Raw genomic sequence first — 20702 nt, forward strand, 5'->3', positions numbered from 1 at the left:
CACTTTGACACATCAGCATCAGTCATAGCAAGACCCTTCCACCCATTAAGCCATTCATTCAGCCATTATTTGTGCTGACACACCTTTAGTTCATCACGTTCTCTAATATACTCTGGAACTTCTCTAACATCTATGGAATGTTAACAGATGTAGACATTCTGATAGTGTCTTAGTATGGGTTTCTATTGCTGCCACAAAACACCATGACCATAAATCAAGTTGGGGAGGAAAGGTTTATTCAGCTTACACTTCAACATTGCTGTTCACCACTGAAGTCAGTCAGGGTTGGAACTCAAACAGGGAAGGATCCTGGATGTTTATTGTTTACTGGTTTGCTTCCCCTGGCTTCCTCAGCCTGCTTTCTTATAGAACCCAGGACTACCAGCCCAGGAATGGCACCACCCACAATGGACTAGGTCCTCTTCCATTGATCAGTAATTGAAAAAAATGCCTTACAGCTAGATTTCACAGAGGCATTTACTCAACTGAAGTGCCTTCCTCTCTGGTGACTTTAGCTTGTGTCAAGTTAACACATAAAATCTGCCATTACAGATAGGCTACATAAGATATGCTAATCTGCTGGGCAGAAGTGGCGCACACCTTTAATCCCAGCACTGGGGAGGCAGAGGCAGAGGGATCTCTGTGAGTTCGAGGCCTGCCTAGGCTACAGAGAGAGTTCCAGGAAAGGCGCAAATCTATACTGTTGGGCCCTGAACCCTGTTCCTTGGGTAACTGTTGCCTTGCTTGCTGATCTTGATCAGATGTCCTCTCTATGTTAATTCCTTGCCGGTTTCATTCCTCCTAAACAGCTTACTGGAGGTTCCTTGTTTGCATGCGTATCCTGCATATTGGTGTAATGCTACAATGTAAAACATCTGTAGCGAACTTTTGCCCTCCCAGGTTCTTCCACTGTGCTGTAAGCCTGTATTTAAGGCCTCTTCCCTCCTTTATTAAGGGCATTTTAGTGAGACGAATGACCCGCTGTCTTGTCTGTTTTAATCCTCAGCCCCTCGCTTGGACATGGTGAATGGGTAGTAGCACAAGCACTACAAGTGGAGGTTCCACTGAGATCCAAGAAAGAAGGGACACATGGAAGGACACCTGAAGAAAGGCTGGTCAGCATTTTAAAAGAGCAGGTGAATTGTTGTGGGCGCAACTAGTTCACAGTCGCTCCTAGAGGAGCAGTTAATTTGACTGCTGAAGCAACAGGTCATAACCATTAAGAGCAGGATGGCTAAAGATTTCATTCAGATCCTCCAGAACGTTAGTCCCTGGTTTCTGGTCTCTGGGGGATTTAATATACCAGAATGGGAACAGGTTAGGATTGACTTACAAAAATGCTTGCATAAAGAAGGGCCTGATTCCATAAGCTTAGCTACTTCCTCTTTGTAGTGCTTGGTTAAAGATGTGTTGCTTAGTGATAATGTCAAAGATCAAGAACAATTAACTGAAGCTAAGGCTGTGTTGGAAAAGGCTCAGGTAGCGAAGGCTTTCAGATCCCTTCAGACTTCTGATGTTTCTGACTCAGCAGAGTCATCTTCAGAAGGTGATGATGTAAAAATCAGATTAGAAAAGGATACTAGATGCTTAAGAGGGAAATTACAAAAGATTTCTTACAAGGACAGACCTCCAGCTCGTAACCCTGACTTTTGCAGTACGAAGGTCCTTCCTTCTGCTCCCATAGAGGGGTTAACCCAGTTATAGAGACTCAAAACGCTCAAGGTCAGAGGCAAAGGGAACTCAATCCCCTAGATTTTAAAACCATCAAACAGCTTAAGGAAGCTGTAATGTCATATGGGCCCCATGTTCCTTTTACCAGTTATACTTGAATCTTTTTCTGCCTTAAATTGTACCCCTAGCGATTGGATGCAGCTGTGTTGGGCTGCGCTCTCTGGGTGGGAGTGGGGGTGTCTGATTTAATTTGGAGGAGTGACTTTCAAGAACATTGTCAAACTACAGCTAATAGGAATGCCACTGCGAGCTTTCCGACTCACAATCTTGAGATGCTCACGGGTTCGAGGCAGTATGCCATTTTACAAGCATAGATTTTGTATGATCCCGCAGTTTATGCTCAGATTAGTGTAGCCGCTACCAGAGCAGGGAAAGGGCTGCCTAATAAAGCTGTTGGTGAACAACTATCTAAAGTCATTCAGGGGCCATTAGAACCATTTGCAGAATTTGTAGATTGTCTGCTTCAATTAGCAGGTAGAATATTTGGGGATGTTGATCAAACCATGCCTAGAGTAAAGCAATTCAGCCTTTGAAAAATGCCAGTAAGTACTGCAAGGAGGCCATTAGGCCCCATAAAAATAAGAGCTTAAATTATTATCTTAAAATATGTAGAGATATAGACGGGCATCACATCATGGGACAGCTAATAGCTTCAGCCAGCCATGAGGGGGAAATATTCTGGAGGAGCCCACCAAAAAACCTGTTTTAGATGTGGCCAGCAAGGTCCTTTTAAGAAAAATTGTTCTCGAGCCCAAGCAGTGGCTAAGACACCGGAACTTTACCCCCGATGTCAAAAGGGCCATCACTGGAGTAATTAATAGGTGCCGATCAAAGGTTGATGCTCAGGGAAATCTGTTACCGCCTTTGGGAAACCGGCAGCGGGGTCCACTCCAGACCCCACACAGCCAGGTGTACGGAGCCCTGGATATACCTGTCCCAGCCCCAGTTTCCCACCATCCTATGCAGTTCGTTCCTCACAGAAATCCCTTTCTGCCCAAGACCTTATCAGAGGCACCCCTGGAAGCAAAGGATTGGATCTCTGTACCTCCGCCAGAGCAGTATCAACACCTCAGATGGGCCCCCAAGCTCTCAGTACTGGAGTCAAGGGTCCACTACCTGCAGGATCTTTAGGACTGATTCTGGGCAGGAGCAGTGCTGTTATGCATGGTATTATAGTAATTCCAGGAGTAATAGATAAAGACTCTGAAGGAGAAATAAGAATCATGGTTGAGGCTGGTAAAAGGATGACAGCTATTCCCCAGGGTGCTTGCATTGCACAATTGCTTTTGATGCCTCGATTTCAAACTAATAATCCTTTTCTTAAATCACATAGAGGTAAGGGGGATTTGGCTCTACGGGCCCTCTAGCCTGATGGATTTCCACCTTAGAACAAAGACCCATGCTAAATTTTAAAACTAATGATCACAATTTTCAGGGTCTTTTAGATACTGGTGCTGACATTTGAGTTTCTCTATAAAACATTGGCCCAAAGCATGGCCCCTTAAAGATTCCACCTCTAACCTACAGAGTATCGGCACAGCTCAGATGCCATTACAAAGCAGGCTACTCTTAAATTGGAAAGATAAGGAAGGTCATGGAGGAACTTTTCAACCCTTTGTGCTACCTAACATTCCAGTGAACTTATGGGGACAGGACGTGTTACACAGTATGAAAGTAGTGCTTACTACACAGCCTGTACAACAGATACCAAACAGCCAGGGCTACTGCCCAGACAGAGGCTTAGGGAAAATGCTACAAGGAGACCCACTACCTGTGGCAAACAAAAGCTGTGTTTCTAGATGTTCTGGGGATACTAGAGGATTAGGGTCTTTTCCATAAGGGTCACTGCACAGCAGCCTCCAATAATACAACCTATAAAAATCACTTGGAAAAGTGATGACCCGGTATGGGTGGAACACTGGCCCCTTACTAAAGAAATATTGGAGGCTGTGAATACATTAGTTAAGGAACAGTTAGATGCTGGACATATCATTCCTTCCACTTCACCCTATATTTGTTATTAAAAAGAAGTCAGGAAAATGGAGGCTATTACAAGATCTTAGAGCTGTAAATAAAACCATGCTTCTCATGGGAACAACACAGCCTGGTTTGCCTGCCCCTGTGGCAATTCCTAAACATTGGCATTTGTGATTGACTTGAGGGATTGTTTCTTCAACATTCCTTTACATCCCGAGGGCAGTCCTCGCTTTGCTTTTAGTGTTCCATCAAAAAAATCTCAAAGAGCGGGTTGGGGATTTAGCTCAGTGGTAGAGCGCTTGCCTAGCAAGCACAAGGCCCTGAGTTCAATTCTCAGCTTAAAAAAAAAAAAAAAAAAAAAAAAAAAAAAAAAATCTCAAAGAACCTTATCAGAGATATCAATGGGCAGTTCTGCCCCAAGGAATGGCCAATAGCCCTACTATATGTCAAATTTATGTGTCTTTGGCCATAGCTCCAGTTAAAAAAGCTTTTCCAGATATTTATATAATTCACTATATGGATGATATTTTATTGGCTGCTGAAGGCAAAAAACAAAACAAAAACAAAAAAACTTGTTTTTGATGCCTTTTCTAAATTATAAGAGGTTCTTAGCCTGGCTAATTTATAAATAGCCCAGAAAAGGTACAGGTATCCTTTCCCTATCATTATGAATTGTTACACAAAGGCATACATCCATAAAAGATTACTCTGCATATGGATCAGCTATGCATGCTTAATGATTTCCAAGTCTTTCTGGGAGATATTCAATGGCTTCGGCCCACTTTAAAGATTCCAACAAGTCAACTTTGTCCTTTGTATGATGTCTTAAAGGGCAACCCTGATCCTTTATCTCCCTGTGAATTAACAGCTAAGGGCATACAGCCCTACAACATGTGCAAGAGGCCCTGGAACAGGCTCATGTGCAATATATAGATCTTTCTTCCCCTTACTGTATTTGACATTTTGTTTTTCTCATTCACCTACTAGAATGTTTTGGCAAACAGGTCCTATTCTATGGGTACATTCCCCAGCCTCTCCAGAGAAAACCATTACTCTTTATCCTCAGGCTGTTGCTCAGATTATATTTAAGGGAATCAAGTTCAGTGTTCAAACTTTTGGTAAGGAGCCAGATATTGTAGTGACCCCATACACCCAGTCTCAAATAGCATGATTGCAAGCTAATGATAATGACTGGACCATATTGACATGCTCCATGCAGGGGCCAGTTTGATACTCACTACCCCTCCAACAATGTGTGTCAATTTTTAAAATTGCATCCTGTTGTATTTCCCAAGATAGTACAGATGATTCCTATTCCTCAGGCCCGTGTGGTATTTACTAATGGCACTTCACGTGGTTTTGCTGTGGTGGTTTCTGGCAACATAGTGAAAAGAATGAAATTCCAGGGCAATTCTGCCCAGATGGCAGAGGTACAGGCACTGTTGCTTGCTTTACAGATGTTTTCTGACGAGCTTATAAACATTTATACTGATAGCCAATATGTGGCACATGCCACTGTGCCTTTGGAGACAACAGCCTACATACCATCCATCTCTCCCATTCATGAATATTTATTGCAAATGCAAGGACTCATTTGGTCCCACTCACATAACCTTTATGTGGGCCACATTAGAGCTCATACTCAATTACCTGGACCTCTAAGCGAAGGTAATCAGTGGGCTGATGCCATTACTTGTATGGCTATCACATTTAATTTGTTCTGCCTTTGAAAAGGCTACTCAGTTGCATCAACATTATCATCTTAATGCTGGATCTCTCCGTCATCATAAGGGCATAACCTGAGAACAAGCCATCCAAATAGTTAAATCACGTCCTATTTGTGTTGAATTTTTACCTGTTCCTCATTTGGGAGTTAATCTCCGAGAACTTGTACCTAATCATGTGTGGCAAATGGACATCACACACATGCCTTCCTTTGGAAAATTACATGTATCTATCAATACATATTCCTCTCTAATTTTTGCCTCTGCCCATTCAGGTGAGAAGGCTAAGGATGTAAAGAATCACTGTCTTCATGCTTTTGCTTATATGGGAATGCCAAAATACATAAAGACTGATAATGGTCCCGCCTACAGCAGTACGGGGTTTTCAAAATTCTGCCAAGATTTTTCTATTATTTCTCTACTATATTTCTATTATTATTTTTTTTCTATTATTAATAAGACTGGTATTCTCTATAATCCTCAAGGACAGGGTATAGTAGAACACTGCCATCATACCTTAAAAACATATTTTGCTAAAGTAAAAAGGGGGGAGCTAGGGGCTCATCTTTCCTCTCCACATTCTATTCTTTCCCTTGTTTTATATATCTTAAATTTTTTATCGATGGATTCTGCTGGAGTATCCACTGCAGATAAGCACTGGAGGGCTCCTGTTGCAAATCATCCTCTGGTGCGATGGAAGGATCTTTATACTGGCACTTGGAAGGGACCCAATCCAGTGCTTGTGGGGCCCGGGGATCTGTTTGTGTCTTTCTGCAGGACAATGAGGTTCCTCTTTGGATTCCCGAGCACTGTGTGAGCCCTGTGGCTGCTGCCCAATCCTAACATGGCAGAGACCTATTGGGCCTTCATGAAAAAGTCTCCCCTTCTGATGCCAGTGGGGATTGAGAGCCCAATACAGCCGACTTTGACAACCATTAACATAAGCCTAGGAACTGTAGACATGCAGTTGGATTCTTCAGAAGGTAATGAATGGTAACTGCTTTATCAAGAATGTTTAAGAATGTCACCCAGGCACCTTGGAGATGAAAGGGTAACCCTGACATTTGGTAGTATGGTCACTGACCTCCATTTGTTAACAGTACCATAACCAGCTAAGCCTTTTCATTTTTCGCAATCATCTTCAAGCTAGTGTAGTACCTACCTTTTCAGGAATGGCCCTGTGCAACATTTATGGTCTCCTGGAATTCATCTAGCCCCATTTGAAGATACCTTAAAATTTGTGAGCCTGGGGACTGGACCTGCCTGTATTGAATCTACCAGGTTGAGCTGAATCCCCAGGGGAGTCTTTGCCCTGGAGGAGATGGGAAGGGGGGGGGGGGCTGGGGGGAAGGCGGGAGGACAGGGGAACCCATGGCTGATAGGTAAAATTAAAACACAAATATAATAAAAAAAAATTTCATATTATAAAAAAAAAATTGTGAGCCTGAAATGAGACCATTACTTCTGCTCCTTGTATGCTGTCTCTGTTTTTCTTTGTGGTTCTTAATTGTTCTTTTGCAGAGCTGCCAGCTTAAGTCATGCTGGGATCAAGAAAAATGGGCCTTGGTGGTTCATGTTCCTGGAGTTGTGTCCATGCCAGTGGACCATGGCAGTAGACACAGATGGTACTCACATGCTCCAGAAGAGAATTTGACTTCACTGTGGCTGCTGTTGCTACTACAGCAGTAGCGGCCACCGCTGCTACTGTTTCTGGGATTGCTTTCTCACAGTTGGTTACTACAGCTAGTACAGTGGAGACCCAGGCAGCAAAAGTAGCTACCAAAGTTAATTACTCCTTCATTCTATTGGGTATGATAAATTTAATTCAGCAGTAATATGCATTTCAATTGGCTTTAAAAGTTATAAAATTAATAAAACTGGAGTTCCACTTTTTTGTGATATCATCTTACGAGGACTCCAATTTGCAGTGAGGCTTGTTAAGGAAGGGAATGGCTCAATTGCCCTTAGCTACTGGCTATGGGTGGGTTAGGACTTCTGTTGGTCTTTCCTGTGTTGAACCCACAGACTGCAAGCCCAGAGCCACTTTTAGATCTATGGGAGCAGTTAACTCTGCAGCTCACACACCTGTATGATAAATGAGTATTCAATGATGAGTAATTCCTGGGGGCACCCATCGACCTAAGACAGGGGACCTGTGGGGCCTGTCAGGTGTCTTGATGACGGGTAAGGTGATATGCTGACATCCCATGCAGCCTAAGACAGAAGCTCATTTTTCTTTTTTAGTAAGGGGGGAATCTGTTGGGCCCTGAACCCTGTTCCTTGGGTAACTTGTTGCCTTGCTTGCTGATCTTGATCAGATGTCCTTCCTATGCTAATTCCTTGCTGGTTTCATTCCTCCTAAACAGCTTACTGGAGGTTCCTTGTTTGGTATCCTGCATATTGGTGTAATGCTACAATGTAAAACATCTGTAGCGAACTTTTGCCCTCCCAGGTTCTTCCACTGTACTGTAAGCCTGTATTTAAGGCCTCCTCCCTCTTTCCCTCCTTTATTAAGGGCATTTTACTGAGACAAATGACCTGCTGTCTTGTCTCTGTTTTAATCCTCAGCCCCTCGCTCGGACATGGTTAACAGGTAGTAGCTCGGGTGTTGCACTACACAAAGAAACCCTGTCTCAAAAAAAAAAAAAAAAAAAAGTTATGCTAATCTAAACAAAAAAAATTTTTAAACCATCTTGTTTTTCTGTCTTCTCTTTCTCTCTACAAAACAAAGTAGGATCTAAAATAAGCTCTTCTCAATAAGATCACATATGAAGGACCACAAGAGCCAATCTCAGCCATTAATATTGTTTTGGGAAACTAGCCCCAGGCTGCACCAGGGCTGAAAGAGTATGCCCAGAGTCACAAACCTAAACTTTTTCTATCTAAGGGGTAGGAAAAGAACACATACGTTGAAAGCAACTCTCTTTATTCTCGCATGTTGCTCTCTTTTCTCATGTTTGCTCCTGCTTTTCTTTGTTCTTACCGATAGATAGATAGATAGATAGATAGATTGATTGATTGATTTCAATAGCCTCTTTCATACTGAATATACAGTTACATTTTAAGGTCACATTTCAGTAGACAATAACAAACAGAGCTATCCCGATATATACAAGTAATAAATCTCAACTTCTTAATTGGCTATAAAGTACAACTACAGCTGCAAATAAATCAGTCATTACATTATCTAACATTTTGTGATAAGGAGAAATGGCAGGCTTTCTAGAAATGTTTTCAGAAAAAGAGCTGTGTCATAAATGCTTTGGTAGGAACTCAGGTTTGCCTTAATTTTCTTAATATGAGCTCACTAGGGCATTCTCCAATAGCACAGTGACAATAAAAGTGTTTTTAAATTGTGAAATATATTTTCCTATCATGTGTATAACTTCTGATTACCTAAGAACAACAGTAACCCTCACTAGGGGTGAGAGTCAAGTTGTTTTCTATAGCTTTGACTAGTCAGAATATATTTTTACAAATTGAGGTCAGGAATGGGTGCAAGGACTAAATCATTTGCTAGCTAGTAATAACTGGGCTATCTTTGTATTTGTAATCTAGCTAGGTAGCTCAGCTGTGTGACTGTGATAGCAAGGCACCTGTGTAGACAAATTTCTAAATGGTCTTATTAAATAAAAAACAGAGCCAAATATAGGGGTGAAAGCCTTAGAGATCAGGGAAATAGGAAAAGCCACCAGCCAACCTTACTCACCAACTCTGCAGCTTCCAAATTCGTCTTTCTTCCTATCTACCCATGACTTTATGTGCCTTGCTTTTCTGCCCTCTTATTGGCTCTTCTCACTTCCTTGTCACTGCCAGTCTGTACAGACCTCCAGGCCTCTATGGTTGGTACTGGGATTAAAGGCATGTGTCACAGACGCTTGGCTCTGTTCCCTAGTATGGCCTTGAATACACAGAGACCCTGCCTACTAAGTGATCAGATTAAGGGTGTGTGCTGCCTGACTTTGTTTACTTAAAATGGCTGGCCTTTTCCCCTGAACTCCAGGCAAGCTTTATTTATAGCACAAATAAAATATCACATTTCCCCTTTTTTTGATATACTGTGTACCCCAATAAACTTATCGGGGGTCAGAGAACAGAATAGCCACTAGATAGACATAGAGGCCAGAAATAGTAGCACATACACATCTTTAATCCTAGCATTCCAGAGGCAGAGATTCATCCGGATCTCTGTGAGTTCAAAGCCACACTGCAAACAGCCAGGCAAGGTAATACACATCTTTAATCCCAGCACTTGAGATCCCATGTCTTGCTTGGGAAAACCACATGCCTTTAATCCCAGGAAGTGATGGCAGGAAGCAGAAAGGTATATAAGGCATGAGGACCAGGAACTAGAGGTTTTTAAATTTTTAGACTTTATAGCAGCAGTTCAGCTGAGATCCATTCAGATGAGGACTCAGAGGCTTCCAGTCTGAGGAAACAGGATCAGCTGAGGAGTTGACCAAGTGAGGTTAGCTGTGGCTTGTTCTGTCTCTCCGATCTTTCAGCGTTCACCCCAATATCTGGCTCTGGGTTTGTTTTTATTAATAAGACTTTTTAAGATTCATGCTACACACCTGGTCTAATCTAAAACTCTTTAGAAGCTTTGTGTCACCTAATGATTACAAAAAACCTGTAATTCTCAGCATAAAGATTAAAGGAATTTAGCCAGTCTGGACTCAACTGTTTTCCTATGTCAGCCTGAGCTCTGATATAAAACAGTTCTCAGGGATTTATAATTCTTGACTTGTGCAGTATTTCTTTGTATACATATTTATTCATCAAACTCTGTGTAAGCTAACAATATTAATATTAGATGGGCAATACAGTTTAATGAGGAGTCATCTTTTAGGCAGTCCACAGAATAAATGCCCATTAAGATTGAGATGTAACCATGATATTGAGACATTGCAGTGCAGCTGGTGGGGAGATTCCACAGCAGTTTTTAAACACGTGAAATTACAGACAGAAACAAACAATATTCAGAGACCATGGCCTAGTAAGCCTTGCTTGAAACAAGATTCCTCCATCAAAGAATTATTCGTCTGGTCAGTTGACATTTGAATTATTAATTGTCATCTGCTGTATTATGCCATGGACTATGGCAGTCTGGAACTTCCAGCTCATTCCTGCTTGATCTGGAAAGCCCCATTCCTCTCTCCAAACCCTGCCCTCTCAGAGAATCTCCAACAAAGAAAGGTGCCAAAAAGCCCAGTCCCACATTCTTGGCGGCTGTGGTAGCTCCTCCCCATAAGTTACCAGCAGCCCAAGACCCCTCCTAAAGTGGTCAGTTTTTGACCATACTTGGGCACAAACCCAGCTTGTGAAGGACATGTCATCACCCCTCACCGATAGGGTATATTTGCTCCCTGCTTTAGTTAGAGGCCTCATGACTTCTCTGACTTCAATATCTGGGGCTGGAAGGCTCACCTAGGAGTTGCTTTGCTCAAATAAACCTGTTCTTTTGCTTTTTTAGTTCGGCTTGATCTGGCTTACTACACTGGCAAAGAAACCTATTATGTTACACAGAAAGACTATTAAATATAACATGAGCAAGAAAAAGAAAAACATAACAAAACAACAAAAAACCTTTGTTATTATGTAAGCCCCTAAGATTTGGAGGTTATTTTCATAGAAAGCTAATTTTAAATGGGAAGTTAAACAAAAAATTTGCACTTTCCAAATTAGGTTCTGCCAAAGGGACACACTTTAGTGCAATCTGGAAGGCTAAATCAACACTTAGGGCTTTACAGTACTACTGATCTTTCTGTAACACTAACATGAGTATTTGTGGCAGTCAAACTCCAAATTCCAGGGCCTCGGGATGAGACAGTTAGGGTTGCAGAGTTGATGTAAATGGTGACAAGGGCAGCAGTCCACTCTCTGGAATGGTCACTGACTTCCATCCTTCCAACTTGCCAGATATTTATAAAGCACCTAAGTTCCTGTAATCAATCCTCTCCTCTGGACACCACAGTTCTTGCACTGAACTGTGACTGGTAACTGGTATTACCTATAGGAAACTGGCTCAAAGGCTCAGAGCTAGTTTTGGTTTTCTCTTACAATTGAGTTTTACAGCAGTGATGTAAAACTTGCCACCATTTTGGAAAAAGCTCTAGCAGCACATGGCATGCAGCCACAGAGTTAAATTATCACCTGTGGATATGTGAAAGAATTTCTACCGAAAATAATCTGGTGGGCTGCTGAGGCAGTTACAGAAATGAGAACTACAAAGACTATGAAATCTGATCAGAAGTGGGAGAGCCTTTTCAACCGTCCAGTCCCAAATAAACACACTTATAAAAGAATTTTATATTAATAATAAATGCTTTCTGATAGCTCAAGCTTTTATTAACTAGCTCTTACATTTAAATTAACCCATTTCTATTCATCTATATATTGCCCCATGGTCTGCTGTGGCTTACTGGTTGCTTCTTGGGTAGCTCCTTGTGTCGCTCTCTACTCTCCCCTCTTCCTCTGAGTTCTTAGTTTGATTGTTCTGCCTAACCTTATCCTGCTTTGCCATAGGCCAAAACAGCTTTATTATCAACCAATGAGAGCAATACATATTCACAGTGTACAGAAGGACCATCCCATAGCAAGTAGGCTTAAAAATGTCTGGTTCATTTTGGCTCAAAGCATGTAAGACCTTTGCAAAACTCATCAAAGGATCTCTTAACTATTAGAGGCACTAGGCTAACATACAAAATATTTATAGACAGAAAGTCTTTAATATTATGGAATTACAATATGAATTTAATCCAAAGTCTAAACACACCTATTAAGGAAACTAAGTACAATACCTGTGATATAACAGAACCCTGAACCCCAGAATGAAGCCAGCATGTTGAAAGCTAATCAGTCTGAGAGCCCAAGATATCTCCAGGCCTCTAGCTAGAATCAGACTTCACAGAAAGAGCAAGTGCCAAGAACAACGAAAAAGAGGTGAGTAACATTCCATAAAAACTACAGGACTTTAATACCTGACACTGGCAGAAACCTGAAAATGCATTGGGAATGGATCCCAAGGGCACCAAACACTAAGAAAGCTAACTACAGATAAAAGTCCTTAGAGGTAAGCTTACTGAAGATTCTATTACCATACCACCTAGGATTTGCTCAATTAACAACATCTGGACTTGATGTCAGCCCGCACTACAGTCAGAATTCCCAAGTGAATCTGTATAAGCAGATCAGACAATAAAAATGAACAGATCAGTGAGCATGCATACATGGCAATAAAAACTATCTTAGTGGGCTGACCTGATAGCTCAGCAAATAAACAAACTTATCCTGCAAGCCTGACACCCTAAATCCAGTCTCCAGAACCCACATAAAAATAGGAGAGAAATAACTCCATAAAGTCAATATCCTGTGAAATACACACACAGTTTTTAGAGAACTATCTTTGTTCAAAGAACAATCCAAAAAAAGAAGTTAACAGTACTTGTGACAGAAGCAATCTGTCAAATGGAACTTGGGTGGGGGAGATAATCTGACAAACTCTAAATCCAGGAAGCTCAGAAAAACCAACAAGAACAAACACTTTTAGAAAAACTAGCCTTCAAGAAACATCACAGTCAAATTGCTGATGCTTAAAAAAGATAAAGCAAAGCTAGGAATGTGGTGGTTTAGTTTGTAGAGTGCTTCAAAATGCCCTGGACTGGAGAGTCAGCTGCATAAACTGACTGGCACAATTCCAGCCCTACCAGGGTGGAGGCAGGGGCATGAGATGTTCAAGGTCATCCTCAGTTACAAAGTGAGTATAAAGACAGGGTGGGCCAAAAGAGATCCTGTTAGGATAGACAGATGGATGGATGAGTGAATGGGTGGATGGGTAGATGGATAATAGATTTTAAAAATATTAAAAGTAGCCAGAAAAAAGGGAAGTATCACAAAGAGAGGAACAAAGACTATTCAGACATTCAAGAAAAAAAACACAGACTACTGGAGGGAGGGGGCTCATGACCCCCACACCCTTAGTGGAAGCTATTGATAAAGTCAGTTTTCTTTGAGGGTGTGAACTCTAGTAGGCTGATAATGCTCTCCAATGGGTGGTGACACTATACTTATAGTAGTACTGTACTGGGTGGGTTATGAAAAAAGGTACACATTAAGTTGGTAGGAGGTGGAGATACGGAAGTGAATCTGGAAGTAGTTAGGAGGAAGGAGTAGGAGGTGAATATGATCAAAATACATCGTATGCATGTATGAAATTTTCAAAGAATAAAAATTGATTTTAAAGGAACAATGAAGGTCAAGAGACAATGGAAAGACACTTTAAAAACGATAATTGGGGAAGTTATACATATAGAATTCTATATCCAATAAAAATATTCTTAGAAAATAAAGACTTCTACAAACAAGCAAAAGCTAAGTCCAAGTCAACAGAACCACATTTAAAAAAACATTAACATGCCAGTAAGTAGTTAATCCCAGAACTCGGGAGAAAGACACAGGAGAAACTCTGAGTTCGAGGCCAGCCTGATCTACAAAGCAAGTTCAAGGATGTTCAGGGCTACACAGAAAAACTTTATCTTGAAAAACACATCCAAAAACAAAAAATTTGGCAAAAGTTTTAATGGAAGCTCAGAACTAAAGAACAGAAACATAAAGGATAATATAAAAGATTTCTTTCCCAGTTGTCTTAATCACTGTTCCATTGCTATAAAGTGACTCCCTAATCAAAGCAACCCTTAGAAAGGAAAGCATTAAATTGAGGGCTTGCTTACAGTTAGTCCATTATCACCATAGTGGAGAACATGGCTGCAAGCATGGCACTAGAGAATTAGGTGAGACCTACATCCTAATCTACTGGCAGAGACCGAGACTGGACCGGGCATAGGCTTTTACCACTGACACACTAATTCTAACAAGGCCACACCTCCTAATCCTAAACCTCAAAGTGCTACTTCCTAATGACTAAACATTCAAATATATGAGCCTACAAGAGCCATTTTTATTCAAACCACACTAGTTTTTGACTATTTAAAAAAAAAACAAATTTCATCTTATGATTCTAGAATAGATAAGCACAAAGACATAAAACAGACTAGAGGATTCCAGGAGCTGGAAGTATAGTTGGAAGATTTCCTGTGTCCTGGCCTGCTGGTGGTCAGGACAAATCTCTCCCATTCATGTCCCCCAAGTAAACACACAGAGGCTTATATTAATTATAACTGTATGGCCATGGCTCAAGTTTTTTGCTAGCTAGCTCTTATATCTTAAATTAGCCCATAACTATTAATCTATATATCCCCACATGTTCCGTGGCTTTACCTGCATCCCATTACATGTTGCTCCTTGAGCGGCTCAATGGCATCTCTCTGCCTCTCCTTTCTCTTCCTGTCTATCTGTTTGGATTCTCGCCTGCCTCTAAGCTGCCTCACCATTGGCTAATCAGCATTTTATTTGTCAACCAATCAGAGCAATACATTCACAGGACACAGATATTTATCAACCAATCAGAGCAACACATATTCACAGCATATAGAATATCACCCATCAAAACACTTAGATACACCCCCTCCTGGGACTGAAGTATCAGTAATTCAAAGTCATCCTCAGCTACAGAGCTGCTAGGGTTAAGTTTAAGGCCAACCAAGGCCTTTAAAAAAAGAGGATTTTGATTATACACACACATACACAAACACACAACACACACACACACACACACACACACACACACACACACACACACACATCAAGAGCTAAAATAGACAATGGACTTCAACCTTACAGTAAATGTAAAGAGCCTTCAACAGGGCTTAGAGGCTGAGGGCCCATGCCTTTCATCTCAAAGGTAGAGGAAGGCAGATCTCTGAGTTCAAGGTCTATGAGTTCTAGGACAGCCAGAGGAACAAAGAAAAACTGTCTCAAAAAAAAAAAAAAAAAAAGGAAATGAAGGAAATGGAAAGGGGAGGGGAGACCACGGGGAGGGTAAGGAGATGGGAGGAGAGGGAAGCAAAAGAAAAAAGAAAGGAAGGGCAGATGGACAGGGGTTGCCACAAATAAATCTTACAAAAGCAAGATCCAACCACATGTTGTGCACAAGAAATGCACTTTTACATTAAAAACAAATGAACTAGAAAAGACACAGCATACAATGAACATGAACATCTCATATACTAGATACTACCAGGGATAAAGACAGGCATTCCATCATGATAAAACATCCACAGTCCATAGCACAGCAATCTCAAAAATGATATACCATATAAAGGGATTAATGGACAGAACTGAAATCTATACATATACAGTCTGTTACGTTCTTACAAAACTGCCAAAATAGCAAGAGTAGTTTTTCAATATTGCTGACACAACTGGACATGTATATGGGGAAAAGAGAATGTCAATCTCACGCTATACACACATATCAACTCATAATTCAGACCACAGATTAGAAGCTAAGCCCACAAAACTTCTAGGAGAAATTTTTCCTGACTCTGGATTACACAATATTCTCATGATACAAAAAAAAAAAACACCAAGCCTCATAGGCCATAGAAGATAAAACTGATAAAAATCAGTTAACATCAAAACTAAAAACAACTACTCTTCAGAAAACACTAAGAAAAAGACAAATCAGGGGAGAGAACATTCAGAATGCCTGTTATCTGACAAAACATGCACTCAAAGTTCACACAACAACAACCCAAAAATGAGGCAGATCTAAACAGTCTTACACAACTGCAAGAAAGACCAGAAACCACCTGAAAAAGCCAAAGGCACATTCAAATAAAAGACACAGCAAAACCTACTACTGCCCACTCTGTCAGGATAAACTTTACAACTGACAATATGGAGCCGTTGGAGACCAGCCAGCACTGTCTACAAGTACCAAAGCAACAGGCACTAACACAAAAATTTAGTTTAAGTTACTGAGTTTGTCAAACAATTCAAATGTTGGTGTTATTTAAATCGAATTTCTACATTAAAATGGAGAAAAAGGCATTCTTATAATAATTTTACTCAAGAACATGGAAACTTGAGCCACTTAACTAGAATCCTCTTTAGTTCCTTAGTAAAGTTTTACTGTCTCTTCTTAAAAGACTTGTGTATTCTTGCATTATTTTACCTATAGACAGCATAATTTTGTTACTATTACATAGGCATCTATTTTTGATATATTGCTACTAGTATAAATATTAACTTTCCCAGGTTGGTCTTCAACCTAACAATCCATCTCACTGAGTTTCTTTTGTGATTTCATTGGTTCTTGACAAATGACATTATTGCCAAATTCTAAAGGGCTTGTTTTGTTTTTTGTGACAGGGCCTAACACTATATCACCTTGGCTGACCTGGAACTCATAAAGATCCACCCCCTCTCAGGGGGATTAAAGGTGTGAGCCACCACCATCATGCCAGCAACCAAGATTTTTCTTAACATGTTAAACAGTAATAGAAATTGTTGTTCGAATCTTAGATGACCTTTTAATAAAAACCCAGAGCCAGATATTGGGGTGAAAGCTGAAAGATCAGAGAACTTGAGCAAGCCACAGCCAACCTCACCTCACCAACTCAATTGAACTGCCTTAGTTCCTATTTCCTCACGCCTTATATATCTTTTTCCACCCAGCCATGTCACTTCCTGGGATTAAAAGTGTGTGTTTCCTAGTACTGGGATTGAAGGTGTGTGCCACCACTGCCTGGCTGTTTCCAGTGTGGCCTTGAACTCAGAGAGATTTAGTAAGATCTCTGCCTCCCGAGTGATAGGACTAAAGGTGTGTGCCACCACTGTCTGGCCTCTATGTCTAATCTAGTGGCTGGCTCTGTCCTCTGATTCCTAGGCAAGTTTATTAGGGTATATAATATATCACTACAGAAATAGGGAGCATCTATGGCTGGTCACCATCTTATAGTGAATATATTGAAAATTTCTCTATTATTATTACTGCTAGCTACAGGTCTTTGGTAATGACTTTTATATAGTTATCCTGCACTTTTTGCCTTACTAGTTTTCATCATAAACTGGTGCTGGCTGATTAGCGTTTTTAAAAAAAAAATCATCAAATCATGTTTTTCCAATCTATTGAGATAAATTACACAATATCAATATTGAAAAAAAAAACCTAGAACAAACTGTTGAATCATGATTCTTTTGACATGGTTAAATCTGCTGAGCTAATAATATACAGGATTTTCATTTATATGCTAATAGTTGTAACAGATTATGATAATACCACTAAGATTACAAGCATCACCCAAAGATCAGCTTTGAACTACAAACTACTCAGGACAATTTTGAGATGGTTAGCTGAGATGATCCAGCCTCACAGACTACTTGAGCTAATAGGTGTAATACACCTATATATAACCTTATCTAGTTTTAGAATCAAAATTTCACTAACCCCATAAAATGGTCTTGAAATTTTGGCTTTGTCTTGCTTTTGTGCCCCATGTTCCAGAATTTATAAAAAGGGAGGGTTATTTAAATCTGACGGAGTTTGTATGCCTGAGTATCTGGACCAAGAAACTTGAAAGGGAAAGTCAGCATCACTACTACTACAAGTCTAAGCTCAGTCCAAGCTTTCAACTGATAACTGTTTTGAGTTACTAGTTGCCTAACAACCATGTATTTCATCTACCTTTTTAAATTTATTACCATATAGTAACTTTTTAAAATCTAATGTTCTATTTTTATTTGCAATTTTTTCCCTGACCAATCTTTAACAAGTCTGCATAGCTTACTACCCTTTTTGTTTTGTTTTACAACAAGCTCTCATGTTTCACAAGCTGGCCTTCAATAGGATATAAAGCTGAGGAAAATGAAATTCTCAATTCTCATGTTTCTACCTCCAGAATGCTGGGATTACAGTTGTGAGTCACTATGTCAGGTTTTATAAGGTACTGAGATCAAACTCAGGGCTTCCAGCACGCCAGGTGAGCACTCTATCAATCCAGCTGCACTCCTAATACCCCAAACTTAGTCATCTTTTCCAGGGATAACCTTTTGGTTTGGCAAATCCTTTCACTCTCAGTTTGACTGATGACGTCTACTCTTTATGCTCATTTCTTAATGAATCAAAGACAGTTTACTTAAACATTAATCCAAACTTCCTTCACCATTTAAGGTAAATCACATTGCCATTATAAGGTCTATTTTCACAACAAAACTTTCAACATACAAACTATATTAAATAAATGATAGTCTTGTCTATGTATAACAGGAAACAATCATAAACCTTCCTATCGACAACCACACAAAAGTGTCTTTGCCTAAAGCAGTATCTTAAAGGCATGTAAGGTTGTGTGCTATTCCCATAAAATTTTTTTCTAAGGTTGTGACTACACATCTGTACCAGGTCAAATAATTTTCTCTTCACCATTAGGTGGGCAATTACTGTTATAGCTTAATAAAATTGGTAACAGGAAATAAAATCTCCAGTTGCATTACCAGATGTCATTTTAAACTTTCAGTTAACAAGGACCTGGCTATCACTAGTGATCATGTTCTTTTTACCACACCACCTCCTAGGGCTAAAAACCACTACCCCATTCTTTTCCTAGCTATGGAAGCACATCACCTGACATTATTGAACTACTTTTTGCCTTCAGTCTGCAACTGAATGTTAAGGCAGATCGCTAAAAAGTTCAACATGGGGCAGGGCCCTGCATATGGCCGCTTGAATTGCTTCTCTGAAAAGTGATTTGATGCATCAGCTTAAAAATAGTTGTAGCAGTTCCTACTGTATAAAGAACTCAGAATTCCGTGACAGGATGCAAAATGCACAGCGCAGAGAACAAAGTGTTGATATAGGACAACGTTCAGATTCCTGATTTGCTTAAAGTACAGTGGCTAAGTACACAAGACAAGTTGTCAAATTTCTTTGCTCTCTGGCTGAAAAAAAAAAAAAAAAAAAAAAAAAAAAAAAAAGACCTATTGCTAAGGAAATTCAAGACTGTCTTAATTTCCCCCCATCGCCTTGTAAGGTGCAACTTTAAAGAGGACGCATGAGAAAAGAGTTTACTAATGTTGAGAGATGGTCAGGCTTAATAAAGACCTTGTCTGAAGCATAGTGCGCAGGTAAACGAGCAGCCTGAGCTGGTCGGCCAGACACTGGCAGCAGACACGGAACGAGGGTAAAGGGTAAGAGGGAAGAGAGAGACCTAGGCCTGGAACAAAGGAAGTGGAGCACGCCCAGAGCTGCTGGGGGGGGGGGGGGGGGATTCGGCGAGCTGATGTGGAGAAGCAGCCGAGGCTATGGGGAAAAGGCCAGACTCACGGAACTTGGAAGTGGAGGTGTTGATGTTGATGGTGGAGCTCGGTGTGGGGGCGGGGGCCACCTTGGCCACAGCGGCGGCCGCGTCGCAGCTCTTCAACATCATGATCACCCCGCTGGGCTCTGGCAAGGGCGACGGCCCCATCGGGATCCCCTCCTTAGGGCCCTTCCTGTCCACAGAGCCCGAGGGCACAGCCAGCAGCTGGCCCCCCGGGGGTTCTCGGCCAGGATCCGAGATGGACGACGAGGGAGGCAGCGGCGGCGGCGGCGGGGGCTGCCGGAAGTTGTCTGCGGCGGCCTCCCAGTTGTTGTGGTTCTGGTCGTCCATCATTGCCTCGTAGGTGAGCATCTCCTCTTCCTCCATGCTCTCCTCCATCCTGCCGCCCCCCCCCCCCGCGGCCTCCCAGGAACCTGCCGCCCACCTCAGCCCCCGGGCCCAGGAGCACAGCAGTCGCCTCGAGTTCACATCGCCCAGAGCCCTCGCGGGCGCGGCGGAGGAGCCAGTGGGGCGCCCGAGTGCTTTCGCCCTCCCTCAGGAGGACTCAGCTGGAGGAACCGCTGACTGCGGTGGACACTCCCGGGATCTAGTTCTGAGCAGCAGCCGCAAAGCGGCGACGTCCCTCACGACATTTTACAGCAGCTTCAACAGGCGTTTGGAAAGGGCTCTGGGGGAGCGGCCAGGAAGGCACGTGGTGCAAGGACCGGCCCAGAAAAAGCTGGGCAAAAAAGGGGCGGGAGTTATGAGTCAACTCCACGAGCAACAGGACCCAGCCGCCACCCCGAGCTCTGCTTAGGCCAGGTGTCGAGACCAGCATCCACCGCCCCGCCCACATCCGGCATTACGTGATAAAGGACTGATCTACGCACGCGCGTTCTCTAACTTGTTGCCAGAACTTCTGGGACCCTGGGTTTACCCGGGAATGTGTGAAAACTGCGGGCCTTAGCTATTAGGGGTATCATGCCCTGTGCTGGCTGACCTTTCCGTAGGGTTCCCCAACCACTACCTACACTTGCTTTTTGCCACCCAGCCTTGGCCTCACAGCCTCAGC

The 20702-nt window shown here is 41.7% G+C and overlaps 1 protein-coding gene across 2 annotated transcripts in view; it reads right to left on the reverse strand.

Annotated features, from left to right (window-relative positions):
• Cacul1 (CDK2 associated cullin domain 1) overlaps positions 1-20462 on the reverse strand; it is an 86262-nt gene extending 65800 nt beyond the window's left edge. The window contains exon 1 of one of the 2 annotated variants that reach the window (XM_036174452.1): positions 19657-20462. In XM_036174452.1, the coding sequence (XP_036030345.1) occupies positions 19657-20029 (373 nt within the window). In that variant the 5' untranslated portion in view covers positions 20030-20462. The remainder of the gene's footprint in view (positions 1-19656) is intronic. The other variant, XM_036174444.1, reaches the window with a different exon arrangement.
• Between the last annotated feature and the right edge of the window lie 240 nt (positions 20463-20702).

Source organism: Onychomys torridus, chromosome 1, assembly GCF_903995425.1.
Source record: "Onychomys torridus chromosome 1, mOncTor1.1, whole genome shotgun sequence".
NCBI lineage: Eukaryota > Metazoa > Chordata > Mammalia > Rodentia > Cricetidae > Onychomys > Onychomys torridus.